This window comes from Adelges cooleyi, unplaced genomic scaffold (assembly GCF_023614345.1).
Source record: "Adelges cooleyi isolate 19-005CV unplaced genomic scaffold, UGA_ACOO_1.1 ACOO_flye_CR_arks_rails_tigmint_CR_PRNA_30, whole genome shotgun sequence".
Lineage (NCBI taxonomy): Eukaryota > Metazoa > Arthropoda > Insecta > Hemiptera > Adelgidae > Adelges > Adelges cooleyi.
This window is the reverse complement of record NW_026095971.1, coordinates 23,126,615-23,139,465: the sequence shown is the minus strand read 5'-3', so window position 1 is coordinate 23,139,465 and position 12,851 is coordinate 23,126,615. Positions and strand designations below refer to the sequence as shown.

At 36.0% G+C, this 12,851-nt stretch overlaps 1 protein-coding gene across 1 annotated transcript; it reads right to left on the bottom strand.

Moving 5' to 3' along the window:
* Positions 1-3,744: 3,744 nt before the first annotated feature.
* Positions 3,745-5,319, bottom strand: LOC126838844 (uncharacterized). Its single transcript, XM_050573590.1, has 4 exons — positions 5,215-5,319; positions 4,957-5,103; positions 4,150-4,311; positions 3,745-4,020 (listed from the first exon to the last, which is right to left on the bottom strand). Exons 1-4 carry the CDS (start codon positions 5,317-5,319, stop codon positions 3,835-3,837), a joined length of 600 nt encoding a protein of 199 aa, XP_050429547.1. The 3' UTR covers positions 3,745-3,834.
* Positions 5,320-12,851: the final 7,532 nt, after the last annotated feature.

Below are 12,851 nucleotides of genomic sequence, written 5' to 3'. Positions count from 1 at the left end.
GTGTACTTTTATGGGTTTACCAAATAGAATATGGGCAACGTTATGGTATATAATATTCTAATATGCCTGCTCGTACTCACAGTAATTGTATTCCGACTAGTCTTCAACATTTAGCAGAGCCAATCGTCGTTTGTGTCAACACTCTGTTGCGTTTATTTTCACCTAAAGATTTATTTCTCTTGTCTCCACCATACTTATACCCGCAACCACTAAAACCTATATATTATTGTATCCGTCGCTTTGGAGTATTCTTTTATTGGCATTGATAATATAAAATTCACACGGCCAAAATATAAGTATAAGTATAAAAATATACTTATACTTATTCAGTGTCCGTTTACTTTTATCGTGGAGTATGTTTTTACTAAATATTATTGAAAAACCATCCGTGTTGTTATAAAGATATCCGCAGGGTAATTTTCTACCCGTAAGTAGCTCCTACCGGTGTTGTTACAGTATACGCACCACCCATTATGCACAGAGGGTTCGGGCTGTTTGGGAAAAGCATTTATGTGCTTATTGTTACAGTAAGTGCGGTCTTAACCTTTTTGGTATATATGGCGCACGTACCTGAGTAAATATTAACGCGTTTTTATATATTTATAAAAAAAAAAGGAATTAATTCTTTTACACGCCTCGTCTATTTAGGTACTTAGTGGGTTAGGTAAGTTTATATCAAAGAATAAACTGGATAACGCAGCCACTATGAAGAAATTTCAGTATAATAAAACAAACAATATTTCAGTGTCATTTTTGTTATAAACACTATGACGTTTATGTATTATGATAATGAAAGAATTGATTTTTATAAAAAAATATACAATATAGACTGTTCCCATATAAATTAGACCAAAACAATTTTCAATTTATATTTTCCCAAAAGTAGCACGTTTAGACTATTAGCCCCTTTTGCTCAAACACCACAGAATTATTCCATCTTCATAGAGCCTAGTTAAAACGAATACAGCCCACAGTAAAGTGTAACTCACGAGTTATGCATCATTCGAATAAAAAGTTATTCGAATCATTTCAAATTTAATTATTCGAATAAGTTTTAAAAATACTATTTAAATAGTTTGTAAGTGTTTTTTTTTTCGAGTAATTATATTTGAATATAACTTCTAATTCGAATAAAATGTAAACAAATTATTTGAATAATTTTCAAAATTGCGTAATAATTAACCGAATAACGTTTTATCCGAATAAGAATTTGCACGACTCTGCTGGCGGCTAACCGCATAGTCAAACGTACGATTTAATTAATTATTTATCTTGACTGTTTTTTGTACATGTTTTTGAGCAATCGCAAAGGTCGATCGCCCCTATACGGATGTGTGTGTGTGCACTGAAATGTGCTGCTGTATAATGTGTGTGTTGTCAATAAGTTTCGTTACAAACTCGTCCCCGGTGCACAATGAACCGGACAAAGCCAAACAACAAAAATAAAACGCGTACACACACGGGTGGTGTACTATACTACACTGTAGTAAGGGGAAACAAAAATATGAAAGTATATGTGTGTTGTCCGTGTCGTACAAAGGGGACCGCGAAAAAAAAAAAGGAAAAAAAGCGTGGGGTGACTGTAATAATAATAATAATAATATAGCGGTGTACATATGCACATACACACACACACACACACAAATAGAGATGTTACCATAAACAGAGTCACAAAGCCGATACCGCCGCGGCTGTCATCTGCCCTATCCTGTGTGTTTGTGCTCAGGCCGCCACCGCGGATATGGCAAGAGATAGGGGGGGATCCGAAAAAAAAAAAATCATATAATAATCGCCGGAGCGACGGCGGAATCCATTATTGTCATCGTTTATTGTTATCGTTTGTGATTATTATTATTACTATTATCCCTAGACATGTCTAAAATCACTGCTCGGTGGCGGCACCCATTGTGGCGTCCCCCGTGTTCCCCTGTATTCATCCAGAATCTGCCGTGGACCTGATGGAAGACAACTGAATATACGATGGTTTTTACGATTGAAACATAAAATTTGGCCGCCGAAAATATGATTAATGGATCGAGCGGTACACACACACACGGTTGTAATCGAGAGGAAATATAGTGTAAGACGGTTATAGTGTAAACGGATAATAGGTACATAACATATCATTTAAACGGTGTGCGATGACGGCTGCTGTCAAACGCAACGCGCGTTAAAGTCACCGACAAGCTTCTTCACAATAGTGTTACTTGGTCGCCTGGATGGGTTCTTATCTATCCTTAAATCGGAAATAATAAATAATACGGAACAATAATTGTTCAATAATGGCATATTATATCCGTTTATACAGGGTGTACCTACATATATTTGATGGCATGTTATGTAGGTAGATATATTTTGTTTTTACATTATTATCATACTGTATTTATTTTTTCAAATGAGAACATAAGTTAATTCCACAAATATGTAGACAACAATTTTTAAAAAAAGTGTCGGCGTTAAATTTGTCATTCATATTATCAACCTGATCTCATTTGCTATGACTTTGCAGAGATGCTGCGCATTTCCTACCTTATAGTTGTCATACTCTGTCTTGGGTTTTCCAAAAATCCAGTAGCCCTTAAAATTCTTAATTCTGTAAAATTTTACATCAGATGGATCAGTCTGTGTGTGTGTGTGTGTAGTGGTCGATAGCGCCTTTGTGGATTCCAATACTGAGATGAACCTGATTGTTTGATGGCGATTTTTACCAGCTTACTCTGAACCTAACCTCTAGTGTATATGATTTATAGACATCATATTGAGCTCAGACTTGTAAACTATTACCGGGAACTATATTATATCACATATAACCTCGATCGCTTGTCAAAATACCTAAATATATGCAATGCGAACACAGCAGTTTGTTCCCATGTAATATATGTATAAAAAAAACCGCCTGATTAGGTTTTTCCTATTGTCGTGCACCGTTATTTTGGTCCAGAACTGTACGGTATTATGCATCAGCAGATAGCTTGTTCTAAATTTGTAGCGCATTAATATAACGAGCGTGCACGTGATGTGTGTACAACGATGGCGAACCAACGTTAGCGGCTTACAACATTTGTCCAAAGGATTATACCTAATATTAATATGTTACTGTTTGGTGTATGCCTGTGCACATAGTATTGCATTCCGCTTCCGTTGCCAGTCGCTGGAGCTTGTGTATGCATTACGGCGGCTTATTGCCGTCGTGATTTATTATATTAATAGTGCCTGTCTGGTTTTACTTTTCCCCACGTACACACGGCCATGTATGCATCCAAGCACACCCATAACGTTTTCATTATTTGTGGTTCTTTCACCAAGTTTCAGTGATAATAATATGTTTAATCTCATTTGGCTACTATTTATACAGAACAGTTTACCTGTCATGGCGGAATTAATTGCTAGGTATGTTTTTTTTTTACGATGATCTAACAAACCAAAACCGGACTTGCTATTTTCTATAAAAGTTCTGCCAATCAATTTATAAATATTCAGCCAAGGACCGCAGCCTATTGAATTAAGTCGAGAAAGAGTAATGAAGAAGAGAAAAAAAAATGACAACAGGTAAATCAGAATTGTTTATTGTGATATAGTTATGATTTATAGTAAACAAAGAAAAATATTTAATTATAACTGATTGTTCACCACCACACGGTATACAGGTAAATAATAAAGGTGTTTAAAAATTGTTGTAAGTAACCGATGTTAAACATAAACAAATTTATATGTAGACAGTTTTGTGTAGTGCAAAATAATAAATATGAGTTAACAATGCAATAGGTACGATGTGCTGTTTAACGAAAACCATAAAATCATTAATGAAATGGTTTTTTACTCCAAACACAATTATTAAACATGCTTGGTGAAAAGTTTCTTCCTGTAACCGAAAAATTTGAATTGAACCGTATAATAGCCTATTAAAATTTTATTGGAGTACAATAATTGTTTCACTTTCCAATGATAGTTTGTCGCTTCCCCATACAAAGCAACAATTGGCTCTACGGCGAATGTGGCATTTTTAAGAGCATAGTTTCTCTGAACAACAACAACAATAATAATAAGTTAATAACAGATTTTTAACTATCTCTTAATCTAAATACGTCGAATAAAATAAATACCTTTTTTTTTTTTTTAAGGAAATAATAATAATTAACTTATGATTACTTTATTCAGCGGACAGACCATTGGCGGATCGAAAGCGCCGTACCAACTGGACCAAACTTGATGTTTTTGTAATAATTTCGGACAGACGTTGTCGAGAGTCCACGTTTGAAAGTATTCACAATTTATGCCTTCGAGATCACAACGGTCGAGTACACCGACTACCTATAAAACGCATCGAACAAACGGCATAAGCTTATCAGAGCTTTAAAAGCAAACAAATAACAAGAGGTTTTGATTTTAGTTACATAGAATAGGTGCACTAACTTGAGTGGGTCTAATCGAAACTAACATACTAGTCTAATAATTACAACCTGTCAAAATAATATACACGTGAAGCGTTGTCATGTCTTCTCTTCTTCTTTATCTTCGCCTTACACTCCCAACTACATGGGGTCGGTCACAGTCATCTTCATAACACCTATCACTGCCCTCTGAACCATCTCAACCTATTCTCTCTCATTTTCTCCACAATTGATCCGCAACTCCCCCGTATGTATTCATTTCTTATTCTATCCGCCCTAAGCACTCCACTCATCCATTTCATCACTCTCATCTCCACTACACTCATTTTCTGTTCAGTTTTCTTATCTGCTGCCCAACTTTTTATCGCTTACAGTGATTATCAAAATTCGCAACGGCTGGTGATTTGAGATTTTCTACACACCAATCACACTGTGCTTGTAGTTTTGGTTAGTATACCATAAAATACACTTGTATTCAACTAAACATGTGTGTCTCGACTAAACAATAGTGTAAATAATTGTATTTGAGAGAGACAGAAGTTTCAGAAAATAATACCATACTCACAGTGTCTATTAGCAACGGCGAGTCAATCAAAATCTTGCCGTTCATGTAATGTTTGCCTTTGTATTCGTCGATTTCTAAAGTACCGCTGACATTAGGATACAGATCAATTCTTGTAAAGCGTAACAAATATGTGAAAAGTGGATTGAACTGAAAGTATTCAAAAACGCTTATTATCTATTACCTAACTTTAATACCGTTTTCGTTAGAGATATTCTGTTATTAGCTGTTACAAACGCTTAGCTTAGGTATACCACTCACCGCCATCACGTGTATCGAAACAAAGTACAAGTTAAATAAAAATAATGTCAAAATATAATGTCTTGAAGTCATTTTCAAACAAAGTCCGTTAACAATTTTTAACATAACAATCAAGAACGAGTCTAATACTGGACTAATCTCGTCGCAGCGGACGTTTGAGTTGGTTTGGGACCATGTTTTTTTTTTACATGGTTTTTCTATCGAAAAATAATTGTCACCGAGTTTGAAAAAACCTTGAAAGAAAAACATATATATAATTTTAGTAATTGTCGATAATTTGTATATGAACAATAGACTATGATGGAAATGTATGATTGTATGATGAACAAAACTGATTTGGTTGTTCATGTTACCCGGACAAAGCGTTTTGTTATAGTTGCTCATGATCTTCTAGTTTTAAGTTTAACCAAAGCTTAACCAGCAATTTTTTTTTTTACCATTCTCGATGGTCGAAGGCGTTTTTAAAAAACTACCCATCCGCCCTTGTCGCAATAGTGCCAATCTATGTTACTATACCTACTATAGCATTAGTACAGCTATTACTATGATCCATAAGATAATATACTATTTACCTATATAATGATGCGTTTTGTTGCGCATTGTACTTATTGTTTGTACAAATAATCAGTGGTTTTAAATAATTATTTAGATAACTGCCATTGTACTTTTTTTTTAAATCAAAATATTAGATCAGACTTTTATCACATGCGCGAGTACAAAATAACATAATTTTCGGCTTGTTATTTATGTTTTTTTCCACAAATATGCGAACATTGTTTTTTTTTAAAGATTATTCAAACAATTGGACTTGGTCGGTAAACCAAAACCTTCTAAAAGCCAACAAAGAGTGCACACTCGCTTTTGTCGAACAGGGTTTCATTAGGTAGCCTTTTTAAAACAAGAAAATCTCCTTACAAGTTATGTTTCTAATAATATAAAATAATATGTCCAACGAAATTGGAAAACTGTTTTCACAGCAGAAAAGAATGGACGCTATTTTTACAACAATGATAAGTTTAATAACAACACCGAATTAAAACTCAACAAAAAAATACATCTAGTTGTAAGTTGTGCTTGTTTTTTGACAAGAACGCTATTCGGTGGAAGTAGAAAGTTCGGCACTGGAAGTTTCTTGTGAGCTGACACTACTGTTGTCGAAGCACTGGAAGTCGAGCAAGTCTCGGGCAAACTCCAGTATTACCGTCTTGACGAACCCTTTGAACGTGTTGTCGTCCCAAAATTTGTAAAAAGTTTCCATTTCATTTTCCGGACACCGGTGCTCTTGGAATATACTTTCAAAGTGCTTCCACACCAAATTGTACGCTTCGTCGTACAACGGGGAGGCGCACAGTTTGGTCAAGCTGCCCATACATATTTGAACGTGGTCGTCTAATCTCGACAGCCGGTCACAAGACTTGCCACTACAAAACGAGTCAAGTCAATCTTTTAACGCATTTACAATTAGTTTTATCGGTTTTTGCTCACCTCAACAGCTGGCCAACGACTTGGGAGAGCCACCTGTAGCACATGCGCAACCGAATCAGCTGACTGGGCGCTATGGGCAATCGGTTACCGCACGGATGATCCAGATGGACGTCGACGGCGTTTAGGCAAAAAGGGTTAGACGACCAAGGGTAAGAGCCGTGATCGCACGCGACCGTCTTGTTAAAAGCCCATCTTAATAGTGCCGTCACTTGCTTGTGGTTTTCCGAACAAGAACCGAAATACCGTTCAAACAACCGTGCAGCTCGTTCCTCGTTGCAAGTTCGGATTTTGTACATAAACTTCCTGGCGTGCCTTACGGACGCGTTGTACACTTGCTGGAAATTCGGTGGTTGCTCAAACGCTTTGATTTCCCTAAACGAATGGGTGATCGTCACGTCTACGCCGTTGGACGAGTTATAGCCCCTAAGACACGATAATAATATGGTAATTGATATCCGTATGAGAATGTACTGCCAGAAATACCGCTTAGGCATATTGCCACCGAAATCTCTTATTCATAGCGGTTCTAGGTCGTACACCCACTATATATGGATGCACTGTATTAGGACAGGATTTGTTCATCGTTATCACATACATCGAGTTGTCTCGATTCTCATGAGAACATGAGATGGCGCAGTCGGTTGGAAGTGGGTAGAACTAGGGACTAGGCGTACTGACTAATCCTAGAGGTATTTTTTTTTTTTTGTACAGAACCCAAAGAGGGGGGAACTGTTGACAGTGCCGGCGCTAGGGGAGGACAAATGGGACATATGTCCAGCATCTTAATACCGTGAAATACATTGACAAATAAAAACTATTAATCCATAGTTCTATTATTCTATACTATAAATGTGTAATATTAATATGATTCAATGATTTCTATGAAGTGTTATGACAAAATATTATGTATAGGTAAACAGTTATTTAGAAAACAATATCTAAATTTAGCAATAGTACAAAATAAATCGTTGTTACCACGGTTCAAGAGAGGTATATTTTGGCAATACACGCTAAGTAGGAATATACTAAAGTAATAATAAAAAAAAATATTATGTTAATGTTATCCCTGTTCTTTATTTGGGAACGCTATCCGCTTATTCCGCGTAGCCGTATTATAGAAGGGGCAAGAGCTATATTCTTAAAATATTTGTTTGATTATCTATTATTATTTTTCATATTTGACGGCATTTGAACTTGTAAGAAAGATTTTTTCAGCGATTTAGTAAGTAAGTTTTCATTTTATGAAATAATTATTAGAACTTGGTTTTCTAGTATAAGTACTGCGTTCGTATCAGGGTTAGTTTTACCATTTATTGTTTTCAGTGGAGGCCCGTTATAGGAGAATTTGAAACTGAGTTTCCCCTTAAAAATCTTTAGCTATTAATAAATATTATGGACATTTTCCCGAGCTGCAAAGTATATATCCTATACATTTGTTTATGTTTTATTGGGTTTCGAACCCCCAACCCTGTAGCTTTACAGCTAGACAGTTGAGCAACTGAGTCACCTAGGCTATATACTTGATATAACTATAAGTACCTATTATAGTGTTTTTAAACATGAACAATTATGGACCCAGGGCCCCGCAATACCTGGCGCCGGCACTAACTGTTGTAGGGTAGATAAGATTGTGACTCACAACAGAAAGGCGAACACGGCGAACGCCACCAAGGCCGTTTCGTAGGGATGCAGCGAAGCGCATGCGGCTTGCTCGTAAGCCACGATCAGCCCGTCCGGCACACCTCGGTTGTCGGCAAACGTCTTCCTCCAAGTGCGGACCGCCGTCAGGGCTGCTTGGGCGGTCGGTCCCCAATTCCTTCCCGTCGACCTAGCCCCGCCGAACACGTATCTGTTGATCCTGTGCAACCTACAATCGTGCACCGCGAACGCCGTCAGATCTTCGCGGAGCCTTCGGGGCGACCAACCCGACTGTTGTCGGTACCGGTCGGGCCCGACATGCGGCTCAAGTCGGTGCGACAGCAAATCGTACACCAGGTCAAACCGTTTTCGCAGCATTTCGTCCATCACCGTAGTGGCACACCCACTGCGATTGCAACGGTCTTCGCAATCGCTGCCATCGTCACAGGTCCGTTCACGGGTCTTTTGTCTTGGCAAGCAGCCAAAGTCCCGTTTGGCCGCCACGTACCGCCTGAACAAGTCGTGCAACAGTTCACCGCAGTGCAATAAGACGCCGGGCGCCAACACGTTTATCGCCTGCCCGCTGACGGCAGCTCCACCGCCCGCGGGATCAGGCTCGACGTTGCCGGGTTGTAGATCACACATGACCGTGCGGAAATGTTAAAAAAAAAAAAAACCCGTTTTCAAACAGTTTAAAACACAGTCGTACGGGATTTTTGTTGATTATTATTGGCCACCTATAAATAAATACTCCACGATTAACTGCATGAAATGAAATTTTTCAGGACAGGCAATTAAAGTTATTCGAAACAATGTACCCATGCAAGTACAATTGTCAATTTTCTTAGCGCGTTCTAGTGGTGAACAATTCAACTATGGAGTTACTTATCTTGGCCACTGAAAATTATACACTTTTTTGACCCTTCGTTAGCGTGCTGGGGTTTATTGAACCCCACGTGATAGGATTTTGTGTGATACTAATAGTTATCAAACTAGATGAAATTTTCTTTTCCATGCAATCCTTCTTTCTATGTTACTTTATGATCAAAAACCGTTTTGGTTGATAAATAACCACAAGTTTTAATGTTATTGTGTTTTGAACCGATTCGTATCGATAAACGGGTATTTCAAACCCCAACACATTATTCATGTACCAATTTATATTTATGTTACCAAAGACTGAAAAAGTGAAGAAGATGACTGAAAATTAATTTGTCTACTGACGAATAGTTTAACCTAAAAGTGATTATTTAATTATGAAAAACAACATGTTTTAAGAAAAGGGTTTTATTTTATATTAATTAATTTACAAGTTCAATACCAAAAATAATATTTTCTATTAAAAAAATGTTTACTAAAAATATTGTTTTTTGTAGTAGTAACTTAATCCTATACATACAAGTTGTTATGAAATTAAGTTGTATAAATATTTAGCATTTATTTTCAAATTTGCTTAAGATTTGTTGTTAGTTTAACTTATGGGAGTACTTATGGGTATACTAAACCCCAACACACTAACGAAGGGTTAATCCGACCACGCTATTATTAGCAATTTGAAAAAAAGTGGAGTTAATATCTGAGTATAGCTGCTTTTTTTTTTATTGAAATATTTTTTTTGGCAATGACCGGATGTCTGCGACCAGCGTTGGCAAATTACAAGAATTATTATATTATTACATATATATGTATGTCGATGGGCGTGTTAAACCGGAATTCTCACGATCCCCGGACCATTATATAGGTAATAATGCCTAATAGTATGTAGAGCGACAGCGGTAGTATAAAATGAACAACATACAAACACGCACAAGTCGGAATCGCCTTTTTGCCGTTGCCGCAAAGGGTATTATCGTGTGTTGTACGATAAATTAATATTATAATATGCATTGTGTTTACACGTTATTATTATGTATATATATTAGGTATATTACCTATACCTCGGTGTAGGATTTTTTTATTTAATGTCGGCGGCGGCGGCGGCGGTGGTGGCGGCAACGATTGAATTGTCATCGCGGCCGGTACTAATATAATATAATATAATATAATATAAATGCAACACGAACAACAACAACAAGAAGAAAGGGACCGGTCCGTGACTTTACACGTTTGTCGCCATTATCGTTATTATATTGTTGGCCGCCGTCTTTTACGGACGTGTCGTCGGGTGTTTTCAAATAATATATAATAATATTATTATATATTGTATAGGTTTTTTTTTTTTTTATTTATTCGGGGCCGCCAAAGGGGGAGAGACCGACTCGTATCTCTCTCTCCCAAAGAAGAAACCGACAAGGCACCGCTGTCGTCGCCCGCGCGCAAAATTATATTAAGATCTCCGCCCCGGATACGCTCTTTCTGTACGGCTGGCTGACTGGCTGGCTGGCTGGCTGGCTGGTCTTACACGGTTATTATTACACATTATATATTGTGATATTGTATAATAAGTGTATGCACGCTAATAAAAACCCCATACGCCCGGGGTGGGCGCGTATAAAAAGGTTTATCTCTCTCTCTCGATATCTATCTTTGGGGCCAGTTGTCTCCGCGCCAATCACTTGGCCGGGTCGTTTTTAAAAATACTATAAAAACGCGCGCACGATTAATCTTTTTCCCGGGCATTCGTTACGCCTACCGTACAAATATATATAATATAATGTATAGATATACATTATACTTATCTATATATACACACACATAAGTCGTATATAATACTTGGGCATTCGTTAACGTCTCTATTGGTCTCCACAATCGCCGCGGCACCGTTGCAAAACAAATCTGCCGTCGATTCGTATCCTTTGTGCGACGACAACGGTCGTCTTGAGGTTTACAGCCAACATCATAATTATTGATACATAGATCACATAGGTACAAATTGATTCACGTATAGAATGTTAGCGCCCGGAATGCGAATTTTACGTCATACTTTGTTTTTTTTTGAAAATCTGTCATGAAAACAATTTGCCACACACTAATAATGCAAAGATTACCTAAAAAAACAGATGGTACATTGTAAAAAAAAAAAACGGGAACAAACTAATCTCAGGTCAGTGTGATCCTTCTGGTATGTAAGACACTAATTTTTTTGTCCTATACTTGTAGGTAGTGTTTGAAAATTTCATGAAATTAAAAGTTTTGAAATATTTCAATTTTTATTATAATTATTATTTTTTGTCCCATAAAATAGTTAAATAAAACGAATTAAATATTTAACTGGCATATAAAATATTTTTTTTCTCTATAATTTGTCTTATTACAACCAGTCAAAATTTAAAATACATAATAAATACAAATATGTTAATATTCAGGATCACGGTTTTCTTGCTCAAGAATCATGATAACGTTTATTTATATAAATAAAAACATAATAAAAATACATTTAAAAAAAAACCGTTAAAATAAAAATACTGAGGTATATGTTAATCGTTATGAAGATCACAGTTTTCTTGCTAATGAAATAATGGTGATTGTCAATTGAGTTTGCCCATTTTACCACAGTGTACTTATAAATTAAATCACTTTAATGTGCATGGTGATTAGTGATTGCACGTTTAAAAATGATAATACTGTTTTCTAGTTATCTCCTAAATTGGCGGGAAGCTTATATCTGTAAGGCAGTAGGGCCAAATAGTGAAATAATTAATAAAAATCCAATATTTCACTATCTACTTCAAACACTACTCGTAGGTACTTGTTTTACTATATTTTTCAATACTTAAACAATTTTTTCTTCATCCCTCATACGTAAAATAAGTACATGGACTTTGTTTTTTTCCAATAAGAACATATGTTTTTAATTCCATAAATTTGTAGACAAACAATTTTTGAAACTGTTAGCGTTTGCATGTTTAATTTTCACCAATCGGTTCGTTTGCTATGACTTCATAATGATTTGAATTTTTCTTCAAACTGTTGTCCATAGACCTTATTCTTTTGTTACCGCCAAGCCCAGCAGCCGTCACTGTATTTGAATCATAGAGTAATAATATAAAGAGATGAACTAACATATTATTATTATACTAGCTTGTATGCTATAGTCAAGTAAATAGTAGGACTAAAACCAGTATGTCCACACAAAATATATGTGATATAAGATATACAAAAGTTGGTAGTCTTATTAGATACACGGGATGATGAAGGGAACATGTTCAAAGCGTTGAAAAATATAGTAAAATATTTATCTACAAGGAAAAAATATAATCAACTACTTGGTATCAGTAATTCTTATCAGTCTACGTTAAGTTTAAGCCAATCAAACATATTTTAATATGTGCTAAGAGCGAGAAGATAGATCTGTTTATAATATTGTCTTAGCTTTAATAATATAATAATGTATATTTTAAGATAATAATATAATATATAGGTAGATTTTTGATTTCATATCTACGCGGTATATAAATATTATAATGATTATTTGAATTCGAAAAAAGTCTGTGTGTGTGTGAGAGACATCTTACAAAAGTGTAATAACTTTTTTGATTTTCTCTCAAACTATAAGCGATAAAAAGTTGATTTCA